At 38.8% G+C, this 14,266-nt stretch overlaps 1 protein-coding gene across 2 annotated transcripts; it reads right to left on the bottom strand.

Moving 5' to 3' along the window:
- Window positions 1-10,537: 10,537 nt before the first annotated feature.
- On the bottom strand, window positions 10,538-11,648 carry LOC115253842 (NADH dehydrogenase [ubiquinone] 1 alpha subcomplex subunit 8). 2 transcript variants are annotated; one of them, XM_029876492.2, is made up of 3 exons: window positions 11,509-11,648; window positions 11,235-11,445; window positions 10,538-11,042 (listed from the first exon to the last, which is right to left on the bottom strand). In XM_029876492.2, the coding sequence occupies exons 2-3, from the start codon at window positions 11,361-11,363 to the stop codon at window positions 10,644-10,646; spliced, it is 528 nt and encodes a 175-aa protein (XP_029732352.1). In that variant the 5' UTR covers window positions 11,364-11,445; window positions 11,509-11,648; the 3' UTR covers window positions 10,538-10,643. The 2 variants fall into 2 exon arrangements, with proteins under 2 accessions (XP_029732352.1, XP_029732353.1); XM_029876493.2 differs by having other exon boundaries at window positions 11,504-11,624.
- Between the last annotated feature and the right edge of the window lie 2,618 nt (window positions 11,649-14,266).

The following is a 14,266-nucleotide window of genomic DNA, read 5'->3' as shown; positions in this document are numbered from 1 at the left end:
ATGCTTTGACATCCATGTGCACCAACAGAACATGTGCTCGATGAACAAATTGAGATTTGAAATTATGAAAAGAAATGAGACTCGAACTCTCGACTCACAAATCGCTAGACGGGCGCTTCTATTCCTTCAAGCTACGGAGTCACTCGACTATCTCCGTCGCCAGCAGGCACATGTTCTGTTGTGCGCATGGATGTCAAAGCATTTTCAACAGTGTAATTTCCCACATGGCTTGGTCAGCCAAAGCAAAATCAAGAAATTGACATTTTTAAGGTGCTAAGGTCACCCTTACCGTATTAGGTCGGCCGAGGACCGACCCGTCGAGAGTCCGACTGCACACTAATTGCCATACCAATAAGTGATTGGGAGGCAGTGCCCGAAGCTCTCGACAATTGGCATCTTTAGCGGTGTTGAGATAATTCGATATTCTGAATCTGCATGCAAAACTGAGCCGAAATCCAAATTTTCATGAATTTTGGTGCTCGGTAACCTATTTAAAAATCAGTTTGAAGTTTGTATGGGAGCGATTTGTCGAATCACCCCTCGTCGCATTTTGTACTGGGCGGAGCTGTCAAGCAGTTGCTCAGCTGTCAAAAGGTGATTTCGAAAAATCTATTTGAAATTGATTTTAAGTACCAAAATAAAGTTCAAAAAATCTGAAAAAAATCATAGTTGTTCAGAAAAAGGTGCTCTTTCGTATAAAACCAAAAAACTAATACATTTTTCTTAATTTAAAAACCCTTCCTCTCCCGCTTTGACATAAATGTGCACAACAGACAATGTGTTAGATGTTCATCTAATCCCATCCGAAGGAGGTTTGGATTGTGAAAAGAAGGTAACCATGTGCGATTGTGGAATCGAGTTCAGTTCTGGGCCTGACAATGTGTTAGATGTTCATCTAATCCCATCCGAAGGGGGTTTGGATTGTGAAAAGAAGATAACCATGTGCGATTGTGGAATCGAGTTCAGTTCTAGGCCTGCTGGCGACGGAGATAGTCGAGTGACTCCGTAGCTTGAAGGAATAGAAGCGCCCGTCTAGCGAATTGGGAGTCGTGAGTTCGAGTCTCACCGGAGTACGTGGATTTCTTTTCATAATTTCAAATCTCAATTTGTTCATCGAGCACATGTTCTGTTGTGCACATGGATGTCAAAGCATTTTCAACAGCTTAAAAAGTTGATTTTTTGATAGATTTCGTTCTGGAACACCCTAATATACGTAATAAGTTGGATTTTTCAAAACGGCATCATATTCTTCAATATTGTTTGGTTATTTGCTTCTTTGACACCGATGCTGTAGGAGTTTAGCAAAAATTACTAAAATTCGTGAAAGCCAAATGTGGCCTAAAAACTAGCTTTTCGGGTGCAATCACGCTTTGGCGCGCAAAAAGTGGCATCGCGTCAGCACTGATATGTCATTACGATTGTTTGTTATCACCCGTGGTAGGGGGTAGCCAAGGCAAACTACAAGGAAGCAAAGCTACTACGTTCAGTATAATTTCGTGATTGCCCCTAAAAAGCTAGGTTTTAGACCACATTTGGCTTTCCCGAATTTTAATATTTTTTTCTCAACTCCTACAGCATTGGTGTCGAAGAAGCAAATAACCAAAAAAACATTGGAGAATATGATGCCGTTTTAAAATGAATCTATGACATTTGGTCGAAAGACATTTAGTCGAATGACGTTTGGTCGAATGACATTTGGTCGAAAGTACATTTGGTCGAACGGACATTTGGTCGAATGGACATTTGGTCGAAAGCCATTTTTTTGGAAAAGAAGCATATGACATTTAGTCGAATGGACGATTCGTCGAATGGACATTTGGTCGAAAGGCACTAACTGATGAAAAGAGATGTGAGTGGAAAATAATATTATGGATTTCGGTATCATAATTATTTATATGTTATTGAACAAGCAAGCCTCGTTGAATAAATGTACGACTCGTGCTGAAAAAAAATCATCATTTTGCAACTTGTTGCATAAATAACCATTTTGGCTCGCGTTCAGTTCATATGCAACACTGCGTCAAAGAATAGCCTATGTTTAAGGACAAACGTCTTGAAATCCCACTTCAACAGTGCATCAGAACTTCAGACGCACAATTCTCAAGAAGCAAACTGTAGTTTGACAGTGCATTTTATAATGCTGTTTTCGCTCACTTATAATAAGCTTGAAACAAGAAGATCAGGTGCACTGGTTTTGTTTACGAAGAGATGTGTACGCTCGAAGTCGCGAGTTTTGGATCCTAACCAATCTGTCCTTAAAAGAAGGAAAAATATCCGATGAAAAAGTCTGCAGCTATAACATCCAAATATCAAACGGAAGAACAGCTTGCATTCAAAAGGAGAAATTGCTTCTGAAACATTCAGTAGTTGGTACAGGAAAACGCAATGAAATAAATAAACGTGAAAGAATAGCCTATGTTTCAAAGAAGGAAAAATTCATGATAAAATGACAGCAGCCATAACATTCAAACATAGTACAAATACGAATTTTGAAAGAATAGCCTATGTTCAAAAGAAGGAAAAATCATAGATGAAAAAATCACAACCATAATGTCCACTCTTCACTCTCAGCACAAATAATACACTTGAAAGAACAGCGTATGTTGAAAAGAAGGAAAAATATTTGATGGAAAAGCCAGTATGTTACACATAAAAACGCAATGAAATGGTGAAACTGGAAAGAAAAAATATTATATTTTTATTTAATTTTCAGCTTTAACTTGAGGGAGATAGAAGCAAAGGGATGTAAGTGATAAAAACCCAGTTTCAAGTAAATGAGGTTTAAAGTTTTTCACCAATTTTTGTATGGAGTTCCAAAATCAACCCGATTTTCTCCGATTTATTGTATTTTTTCTAATTTAGAAACATATTGTTGCTAGAATTTCAAGGAAATGTAACTTCTAAATAAAATTATTTCCAAATATCGAAGAAGGAAAAATAGATGGTAGGGTTTTAGGATTTAGCTTCATAAGTCGTATTGGTTTTCTCAAAGAAACTCCAAAAGTTCGACGAAGATTGAAATTTCACCGTTAATTAGATAATTCCGTAATTAATATGCCAAATAAGGCCGGAACAAATCTCATTTTCTTCTTTTGTCACTTTCCTAAATAGGTGTCATCTTGAATATAAACTTCGAAAACGGGATATTTGTAAAATCAAAGGAAGAAAAAAGCATAAGAATCTTAAATACAATCTTAACATCCCAAATTTTGTTTAAAATTCTATCAGAAAATCTCAAAATAAGATTGAAAAACTCTGGTAAAATCAAAATACTTTCAGAGTTTCTCTATATCTTGGAATATATGAATGCTTAAAAAAAACGCGTTTTCAATTTACACCTGAGACAAATCAAGGACACACAAGTTTCGTATTTCTTTAAACATGAAGAATGTATCAAATCATATTGTTGTAAACTTGCGATAATCAACGGGTATAATATCTGTAATTACTTCATTTTTTTAAAATACCAGGTAACAACAAATGTACTACATAAATGTTAAAATTTCATACATGTTTTCGAGTATTAAGTACATTAAGTAGATTTATTATATTAAATCAGATGTTATTTGATAGTTGGCATTTTAAATTATTCACAACTAAAAAATATAGGTGTTGCTGTGTTTTGAAAAAAAAAAACGAAAATTGTTGTTTTAAAAGAGAACTGTTTTCACTTAATGGCTGATGGCTCAAGAAAAGCACATGATCAAATTCTTCGAAATAGTTGCACTTGAGTTGAGATTGAATCTTTCTGAAAATAATTACAACCCGTTCAAGGGGAACTTATTCTATTGTTTGGTAAGGTATAATAAGCCTGTTAAATCCCAAATTGATAAACTTTTCCAATCGAGCTGATTTGTTCGACCAACTTTCAGACAATGACAAAAACTCCTCTTGACGAAGAGACCGAAACTGTCAAAAAATACCCAAAATCACTCTGATTGAAATGGTTTTCGGAAAATCGCCCCCTAGTTGGATTTTTCGCCCCCCCCCCCAATTTCTAATTTTAAAATTTTCGCCCCCTTCGATGTCGTTTTCGCCCCCAAGGGGGCGATTTCGCCCACTTTGGGAATCACTGGACTATAGTATACCCTCTATCCGATGACGGAGTAAGTTTGCATAAAAAAAATGAAAGACGTCTAGGAGGAACGGGAGAAGCTGAGGTTTGTAATGGTTGTTGATTGGTGGCGCTGATGTTCGACTACATAAATCCTTTACAGAGAGGCGAATGCCGCATTGCGGTAAAGTCTCTTAACAAAAAAAAAATCCTTTACAGATGGATTTGTAGGAGCTTTATTCCAGCCTCCATGTCTGTTCTCTGTTCCATAACTGTTTTGTTGTGTTTAACGTTACGTCCATTTATTTGTCTGTGTTATAATTATTACTGATTCAAAACAGAATGTATCTATGATGATTCATTAGATGCTTAGCAGCTATAAGTACATATAAAGTTTTAAACAAGCCATCAAATTACTGAATTTCCCGCAAATTCCATTGATGCACGAAACTGCATTTCATTAGTGCACTTTACCAGGGGTTATGAACTTTTCCGGCTGATGGTCAACTGCGCACCGTGCTGTGGTATATTTCCTCATCCAACCGTTGCATGATGATTTTTTTCCAAATCTTGTCTAAGCGCAGGGTAAACAATCGACACCGCACACGCATTTAAATCGCGCAGCAGCTGCATTTGAGAATGGAAATTCGAAAATCACGGATTTTCTTGCTGATGCATGTGAGTAGAAGATGCTGGGGTAAAATGCATCAGTTGGGAAAGATGGTAACTTGGTCCCAATTTTTTTAAGATGAAAGGCTGCCAGCAAATACAGTATATTTACCGTGAGGTTGATCTTCTTTTTGTGTTATTATAGAATGCGTATCGAGTTTTACAAAGATTTTTTTGGTTGAAACACGAAGAAGACGACTACACACTTTGTGGTAATGAGATTTGTATTATATTTGTCAATTGTATGTCTATTATCTGTGACACATTGGTCGTCTACTTGTCTATGTAAATGTCATATTGATGATGCTCATAATAAACAATAATAGTAAAATGTATAGAATGTGTTACTGTATTTTAGTTTTTGAAATAGGGTGCCTGTACCAATCATGGCACTACCTAAGAAAAACTATTTATACAAAAATAACGAGAAGACCAACGATTGTCATCAATATGTTAAAAGATAGTTTAATGTCCATACTTTACAGGAAAAACACAAAAACGGAGCCAAAACTACTTTAAGTATTTATTACAGCGTGTGCCAATGATAGGAACCCTGTACCAGTTATGGCTACATTTTTCAACTTCAGTTCCTTTTCGCACTATTTGCATGCATTTCTTATGGGATTCGCCATAATTGGTACACTATGGCGAAAAAGGGTGCAAGGAAGCCAAAATTTTAAGGAAAATGATTTATTTCTACCATAATTTGAGCAACATGTGGACTTTAAATGAGTGCAACCATCTTTTGTGAACGTGATCTGTTGTTCACATTTTTTTTATTATTGATATATATCGTTAAAGGGTGAAAATCAACTATGGCGAATAATTGGTTCTATAGCCATAATTGGTACACTTACCCTACCATAAATTGGCGAAGAGGATGGGATGCTTCATCCGTAGTTGTGTGAAATAGTGATTAGTGTGGTTAGTATTTACTGGGAAGTACAAAACCGTTTACACCAGGACGTTTGTCAGGTAAATATAAAAGTGTTTGTTGCTTGAACTGCAGCTAGGACTTGTAGGATTAAAAACTGATGAATATTGAGAATTCACATATGAGTCTGTGTGGAATGGATTTAATTGCTGCGACTTGGAAGCGGACTTGGATGGAAGATCCAATGTGCTTCGCAACGTGCAAGCGTGAATGGTAGCTTTCATTTGATACGCGGCTGGGTAGCGAACTTGAATGAAAATTCAATTGGCTACGCGACATGATAGCGGAAACAAAGAATTTGTAACAGATACGCAACATGGAAGCGGGAACTAAGCATTTTGTTGTAGGAAATGAGCTGATCACGACTGTATTGTTGTAAATCAACACTATTTCATGTGTCATAACACCAATACGTAGATCCATTAAAATTATGTTATCGAAATATTATTGTTCATAATCTACATACTACAACAAGTAAATATACAGTACAGTAAGAGTTAGAAAAATGTTTTATAGTACTTTTTTTAGATGTTTGATAAGAAAATATGAAATTTGTTATTACACACCAAACGCTTTCAGCAATATTTTGCTGAATTTTGCCGAGCTGAAGGGTCCAGCAAAATTTTTTGCTGAACTTTCAGCAAAGTTTGCTGAATTTCAGCAAAACGTTACTGATGATCAGCAGAGTTTACTGATCAAATCAGCAAATTTTGCTGAATTTCAGCAAATTTATTGCTGAAACTTTCAGCTCGGCAAAATTCAGCAAAATTTTGCTGAAACCCTCAATCGATTTTTTGGTGTGTACAGTGAGTCCATGCTGAGGGTAAGAGGTTTCTTCGACATCCTTGTAAATGGAATGCCTTCGTGTCTGTTACATGATGTAAAGAACACAGTCAATAACTGTGAGTGCTCGTAAAGGACTGGGCTTAGAAGTGAAATTTATCTCAGTTGAGACGTTATGCTGAGAAGAAAACGAACGTCGAGAAGAATAATAATCCAAAAAAAGAAGAAGAGGAAGAAATAGTAGAAAAAGAAGGAAAAGTAGAACAATGAAAAGTAGATGAAGAAGAAAAGTAGAAGCAAAAGGAAAAGAAGAGTATAGTTACAACTAGATGTGGGAGTCCAACCACCGTCGACGATCGTTATAGTAGAATAACTAGCCACAGAAGCCTAATGTCGCGACTGTTCGTGTGACTAACATCCAGTTTGCCACGCCCTTACAGCGTCAGTAGCGGTACTAGAAGTGTCAAATAAATTTTATTTACCATAACAAAAGATCCTCTACAAGATGGACACTTACAAATAGTGCATTATTGCAATTAAAGCTATTTACTAGGAAAAGTGACTACAACGCCATTGGAGTTCTAGTGTATTTCTATTATCGATATCAACACACGCAGTCGACAATAGGTCTAACCATTTCATCAGGTTCGTTGTCTGATGCGTTGCAATGCAATCTACTTACATATGGGTTGATGGCACGATGAAGGGCGTTCTCTATTTGACATCGTCATCCAGAAGTATCGGTTGCAATACAGCAGACGTTCGCTCGTTGCAAACGCTTTAACTGCAATGCTTTTTAACTGCAAGTCCGCTAAGTGCAACAGTTTTGCAGTTATCGCACCGCTATCCGTCAAAACGAAATGTCAACAGCGATGCTATATTTTTCGCATGCACTTTTGTTGCAGTGCGATGTTTTTCGTATGCACATTGGCTGCATTCTGTAGCAACTGACAGTTCTTTGACGTAACCAACGAAACATATTCGATGCAGGATTACTTGTCGCTCGTATGATAATATACCGTCGTTGGGGGTGAGAATGGGTCAAAAAAGGATACTCAAAGATTGTTTGTTAAATAACAAATGCAGTTGAAGGCGAAATAACTTTTTATTTGGTATGAATACCCTTCTATGTGGTAATGATAGTTCAGTAAGAAAGTATCACATTATATGAGATGCTTACTAAACTACAAAAGATTGAAAATTGATTCAATCTCACCCCTTAGAGGGGGTGAGAATGAGTCAAAGTATTCGAAATCGCCTATCTAAGAATATAAGTTTATTTTATTGATCATTTCTAGTAAACCTAATTAAAATACAATGTAACCATGATGGATAAAAACTTAGGTAATTTTAAAAAATGATTAATCCACCTAAAAGGGATAATACAACAGAAAAAATGGTTGAAATTTGGTAATATAACGTTTGTATGTTGTATCGCCATTTTTAGACACCATACTTATCTTCATGTTTCAACTTCCATGAGAGGAGGGGAGGGGCTTACAATGAGGGGTGTATTTTAAGATTGATTGAAAAAAATCATATTTTGTATGAGTCCTAGCACAACGGTAGACTTGTTCTTCTTTCTTTAGTATTTTTAAGTATTTTATGAATGATTCTTATATGGCACTCTTAATTCATAAATTGATTGATTTAACTTTATTATAGATACTTTTAGCCCTTGGTTGTCAGCTAATTCATAAAGTTCAAGTTAAATACTCAATAAGCAATCTCGTATGCCGCAATTCGAAGTTCGTTCGCTTTCCGACATTATTCTATGTTACCGGTTTTATAGCCCCGGTATTTCCTGGATCCCACTAAATACCGTCTAGTAGTTTCACGATATTTCCTTAAAATTTCAAAAATGAATGGAGAAGAAGAACGCTATTAAGTTTATTTTGTGAGCTTCCAATATTACAGTACACTAAAGATTAGCTGATGATTGGAAGAGCTGTCCAAACGCAAGGGTTTATTGTTATAAATGATTTTAGGCACTAAACGTATGAACACACTCGCTTGACACTTCTTCGACATATTTTCCAAAAAAAAGTGCAAGATGCATTCTATCTTGGTGGACTTCGCAAAACGAGTCATCAGGCTACACAGCAAACCTTAAGGGTGCGACATGCACCAGTCCCTCTCTGAAGAAATGTCTTCTTGGTGGTTCCAGGAAGACGAAAGGTTTGGCCACCATAGGAATCCAACTAACAATCACTCATTTTACAAGCACCATAACGACGAGTTAATTCAGCATGATGCTGAATAACATTTGGATAATTTTCAGGCACAACCATTGTTCGGGTTTTGTTTACACAATTTTGGAGAAACTAGGTATTAAGCATAGTGTTGTGTACCAACTGAAATGTTTGTTGGTCAATCGCTTTACAACTATGTATATTGAAAGTACCAAACAAATGCACTGTGATAAGCACAGTGTCAAGCACTCTCTCCGTAGAGCTAGTGCTGCGATTTGTCTCTCGCACAGCTACGAAAGCTCTCACTCATACGTCTCTGTTTCTCGGCAAAAACGGGAGACCAGCACTTGAGATTGTGTGAAGCACTGGCTTTTTTCGCACCGCACTGAGCATGCCGACAATCCCTGTCGAGGAGAGAGTAGTCCAGGCATTTACTTTTGTTGTAGAAGACGTAACTTAACTTCCTACACTACCTAGACCTCCGTGTTCAGGTGTCTGTTGAGAAGATTATGGCTGAGAAAAATGGGGGGCTCCAGGGGCGTCTCAAAGAGTCTCAGTGGGTTCCAAGTGGTGTCAGCGGCGTTCCAGGGGACTCAGAGGCGTTTTATGGAGTTTCAGGGACATTTTAAGAGGGCCTCATGAGGTACCGTAATATCACAGGGGCGTTTAAAGGAGTTTCAGGGGCGTCTCAGCGGTCTCAGGGAGTTCCAGGAGGCTCCAGGGATTGAGGAAGTCTCATGGGATTTCAGGGGTGTTTCAGAGGGCTCAGAAGCATTTCAGCAAGTCTCATGAGCGTTCAGGGAGTTCTAAGGGTTCCGAAAGGCGCTCCGTGAGGTCTCAGAGACGTTCCAGGAGGTCCAGGAAGTTTCAGAAGTTCTCAGTAGCATTTTAGTGTGGTTTCAGTGGGTCTCAGAGGCTTTTTAAAGAGCCTCCAGGGTGTTTCAAAGAGCTCCCTAAGGGTTTCAGGAGTACCGAGGGGTCTGATGACGTTTTAGGGGTACTCAGGGTGATCCAAGGGACTCCAGGGGTCTGAGTCTCAGAGGCGCTTCAGCAATTTCTCACGGGGGTTTTAGGAGAACTCAGGGGCGTTTCAGACGTTCTCAGGAGATTCCAGGGGGTACTCGAGAGGCCGCAGGTTTCGGGGAGTACCTAATGATCTCAGAAGCATTTCAAGGCTCCATGGGGTCTCTGAGGCGCGTCAGCAGATCGCACTTTCATTCCAGGGGGTCTCAGAGGCGTTTTTCGGAGTCTCAGGGATATTTCAGAGGGCCCTAGGCTAGGTGGTTTCAGGGGGTACTTGAAGGTCACATGAAGGGTTATCATGGGGTATCTGGAAATGTCAGGGGCGTTTTAGGGTCTAAGGGGGTTCCGGGGAGATTCCAAGGGCACTTTATATTACGTTCCCTTTGCAATACTGCTGAACGCCCTTGAACTTCTGAGACCCCTTTAGAAAAACTCATTGAAATTCCTTGAAACGCGCGTTATACATTTGAAATGTCCCTAAAACGTCATTGAACCCATTGTAACGCCCTTTAAAGGCTCCTGACAATCAAATAGTGTTGCTCGTGAAGTCTCCTACAGAAATTATTCATCGGCTTTTTCTTATGAATCAAGGAGTGACTCTTGGCAATTTTTCTTTGAAAAAATATATTCTCTAGTAAGAATACATAGAAAGTTTAACGCATAAGGGCATCTCCAGGAGAGCTATAGACTGCATTGCAGTTTTAAACTGCATCTAGAATTGCTGCTTTGGGCATCTTATATGCGAGAAAAGCAATGTGAATCCATTAATTCATTAGCTCAAAAATGAGACATCCTGTTTTATGCTTTTGACTGAGATCCACTGTCTAAATTTTAGACTCTAAAAGAAAGAAGGATATCTTTCAAAAAATTGTTCCAAACCTCTCGTGTTCATAATGTTAATGTATTCCAAAGAAGTGCTCTCCACTCAGCACTTTCAACGATCATCGAATTGCTACAACACTGCTTCATTCACGAACAAAACCGTCTTCTAGTTCAGCCAGTGGAAACGAGAACCATACTTAGCCTCTGGCCGCGGATAATCCTCGGGCAGCTTGGGAATCGCATCGGGATAAACGGTTTTCTCCTGTTTCGGCGGTGCCGGGCGATCCGTGGCGTGAACCTTAGCCCGGGTAAAGTATCCATAGTCCGGTCGTTCGATGTGCAAATTATCCAGCACGCACTTATCGTACACACCTTGGGTTTTGCGGCAGTATTCGAATCTCAGATCGCCGCTGCTCTTGTCCAGACAGTTAGCATACTGGGTAAACTCCTGGGCGCAGGACTTCTTAACCTTGCGGAAGAACTCCAGCGCACAGTTGGTCACAGCCTTGCCCTCGGCAATGCATGCACGCGGGTCATCCAGCTCCTGTCGGCACAGCATAAATTCCTGAAAAAAAAAAACGGACAGCAAATTGAATATGAAAATTATTTATTGAGGAGCTCACGGTTTGTTATTGTGATGATTGCGAAAGGTTATGTCGGGCTAAATTACATAACAAAAACCGACGACTGGAAAACGGTTTACTCCCGTCCGTCTGAAACCTTCCTCTACCGAACCATCTCATCCCACAGTACTCACATTGTTTTCCGCCTCGCAGGCTTTGCCCAGATGGAAAGCACCAGCCCTCAGGGCAGGCCCCGAAAGATTCACCTCCGGAACGGTGAGCTCCTCATCGTTCGGCAGATAAACATCGTTCGTCAGAACCATCTTTTGTTGCAATTCGCACCACTGGCGCCCTTCTGGAAGTGGGAAATTAGCGGCTACAGTTTACTGCTAGCAGAAAGTGTATCTGAAAAGGGAATAATTAATGCTAAAACGCTAAATTTCATACATTTTCGTATTCTTACCTTACCAAAATTGCACAGCTAAAGTTTTCGACGTCCGTCGAGTAGCGCAGCTGACGACTGACAGTTGTTTTGACAGTTCCGTTTTATTTTTGTTTTGTTGATTGACGTTTCGTTTTAGCACTGTTCTAAAATAGGGTTATAAAATGACGAGACGTGTGAGTACTAAAAGTTAAGGTGAAACGAACTAGTAAAATTGCGAATCTTTTTGTATAGTTTTTCTTTCGTTGCGCAATTTGCGCGCCGGGCAATTACGCGCAGCTCCACTCCAGTTGCGCGCAGCCAATCAGGAGCAAGAAAGCAGGTGACCTCAGACGACGTCGTCGCGCGCCAAAGCTATACGCAGCACGTTCCATTGTCTCAGAGCTGCCACATTACCTGTATTCCGTACACGAAAAAAGTTGGCACCCCCTCATTTATTTTGCTACCTCGAAGTATTTTACTAGGACTGAAAGCTTCAAAAATAATTCCAAAAATATACTATTTTTTGAGTTAACAAACTTGTTCCATTGCCTTGCGGTTTAAAAATAAACGAGGGGGTGCCAATTTTTTTTTCATATACAACCCTGTATGTGGCAGCTCAGCATTGTCTGCAACCAAAACAAACATCGACGCTCGCCCACCGGCTGATCGTTGTTGTTGATAAAGTAAGTTAACTCCAAGGTTAACTCATTATGGTCCCTTTCGAGATTGTTTTATAATAATTTTATTGTCCGTGCAGTTGAATCCCGGAATTTTCGACTAGCGAAGTTGGATTTTTCTCCAAATCTGTGCGTCGGACCTAACTTCGGAAGTGGTGCGCTGTATACACTGAGGCGATTTTCCGTATACCTTTTATTTCTGAAACTACTTATTTTTTACCCTTCTTACACTCATAAGAAGGGTATAAACTACCGTCTACCCCCGTTGGTTTGACCTCATCTAATCTGAACGCTTTTTAATTTGACCCCCTCTGCATATCACAAACATGGTTCAAACTAAAAATGGTTCAAACGTCATTCTGCTCATGGAACGGGGTGAAATGGAACGCAGAATCAAAACAAAACAGCAAAAAGGGTTACCACCAGTGCGATTTTCGCTGCCCACAGGGTTACTAGAAGTTCAAATTAAAAAATGAACCCCGTTGGGGAATGTTCAAAAATTACGTCCAACATTTGGGGGAGGGGGGGGGGTCTAGAAAAGTGTGACAGTACGTGTATTGGGTATAGGGAAATTGCGTGACAGAGGGGGGAGGGGGGGTCTAGAAATCCCGAAAAACGATGGACGTAATTTTTGAATCTTCCCTTGGTTTGCATGAGGTGTCGTTCCAACCAACGGGGGTAGACAGTAGATGTAACATGCTGCCACAATAAAACACTTTCATTTCACCAAGTTTTTATATGGGTGTATGTACCTGAAATCATGATCTCAAAAAATATTTCTCACACTGCGCTGCAGGACAATATGGGAACTGTTCAGGGCAAACAGCAGAAAAAATATCCATCATGTATATAAAACCCGTTAAAGATTCCATTTTGACAAAACAGGATTAACTGAACGTCATGAATCATCAATACATTGGTAAATAAAAGTTATTTTGTTTTTATAAATGAATAGTTTCAGTGATTCCATGAAAAAATAATCCAGTGAGCGGTGAATGGATCCATTATGAGCGATGAATGGATGCATGAGCGGTAATAGGAACCAAGAGATTACACATTTGTTTTTTTTTTTTTATTTTTTCGGCTGTAAACATATTTTACAATCGTTTTATATTTTTTTCTATAATAACAATAACATCATTGTTGAGTTGTTAACGTAAATTAAAGTGCAATATTCGCAAACATTGATTTCCAATGTCATATACTTTACGAAAATGCCGTTAAATGAGCGGTGAATGGCGACCTTACGGTACAACTTAACTTTTTAGGAGGTCTTAGAAAAATGCTTCATAAAAATTGACCAGTCGTGTGTCAATCGATTTGAGTTCTCTCATCAGCAAAGGAAAGGTGCAGCATCCTAGTAGTATGCTATTGAATTTCATTCCGTTTGGACATTTTGTTTCCGAGATATCTTTCGTGGAGTACTTAGGTTTAATAAAATTTACGCTATTGAGAGATTTTTGATAAAATGTATCATAATAAATTTCTCAGCCGTCTGTCAACCGATTCGGTTTCTCTTAGCATCAAATGAAAGCTACAACATCCTCTTCCATTTTTTTTTTTTGAATTTTATTTTGATTGGACATTTAATTACCGAGATTTCTCTTGAAGAGTATTTGGGAGTAATCTCAATAAATTCCTTTTTTATTTATTATTATACTAGCTGTCCCGGCTAACGTCGTAAATTAGTCTATGGTCGTACTGCCGGCCTACTGTGTTTTTTGGCATACAGCTGTATGCCATACGTACGTTGACTGACACGATGTGGTCTATTCTCAGTGACCGTCCATAGACCACGTTACGTTTTACGGTGGGTACACGGAGGTAAGTTAACGAATGGGATCAGATAGCCTATGAGGTTATGATAGTAAACTACGTAAAATTTGAACTTCTTTTTATCAATCTCGTTTCAACGACTTCATATGTGCTCGTCCGAGTTTGGGTTGTAGTGTACATTAATCTCTGTTATCACTTGTCGAAGCAACCAAAACAATCCTAGGGTGCGGGCACCGGTTTTGGCCAGTCTAAGGGAAATCATTTTTATAAAAATAACCAATAATCCTATGAAAACAACCAATGTGTCAAATGAAAGGTTTCAATCTATATTTTGAAGGAAAAATGCAGA

Source organism: Aedes albopictus, chromosome 2 (genome assembly GCF_035046485.1).
Source record: "Aedes albopictus strain Foshan chromosome 2, AalbF5, whole genome shotgun sequence".
Lineage (NCBI taxonomy): Eukaryota > Metazoa > Arthropoda > Insecta > Diptera > Culicidae > Aedes > Aedes albopictus.
Note: the sequence above shows the minus strand (reverse complement) of the source record. Positions and strands in the feature narration are given on the sequence as shown.

Bases quoted from the DNA above. Each gene is read 5' to 3' on its own strand.
- LOC115253842 (XM_029876492.2), bottom strand. From the start codon at position 11,363: ATGGTTCTGACGAACGATGTTTATCTGCCGAACGATGAGGAGCTCACC. The intron at 11,043-11,234 runs GTGAGTACTGTG...TTTTTTTTTCAG, and splicing joins CCTGCGAGGCGGAAAACAAT to GAATTTATGCTGTGCCGACA.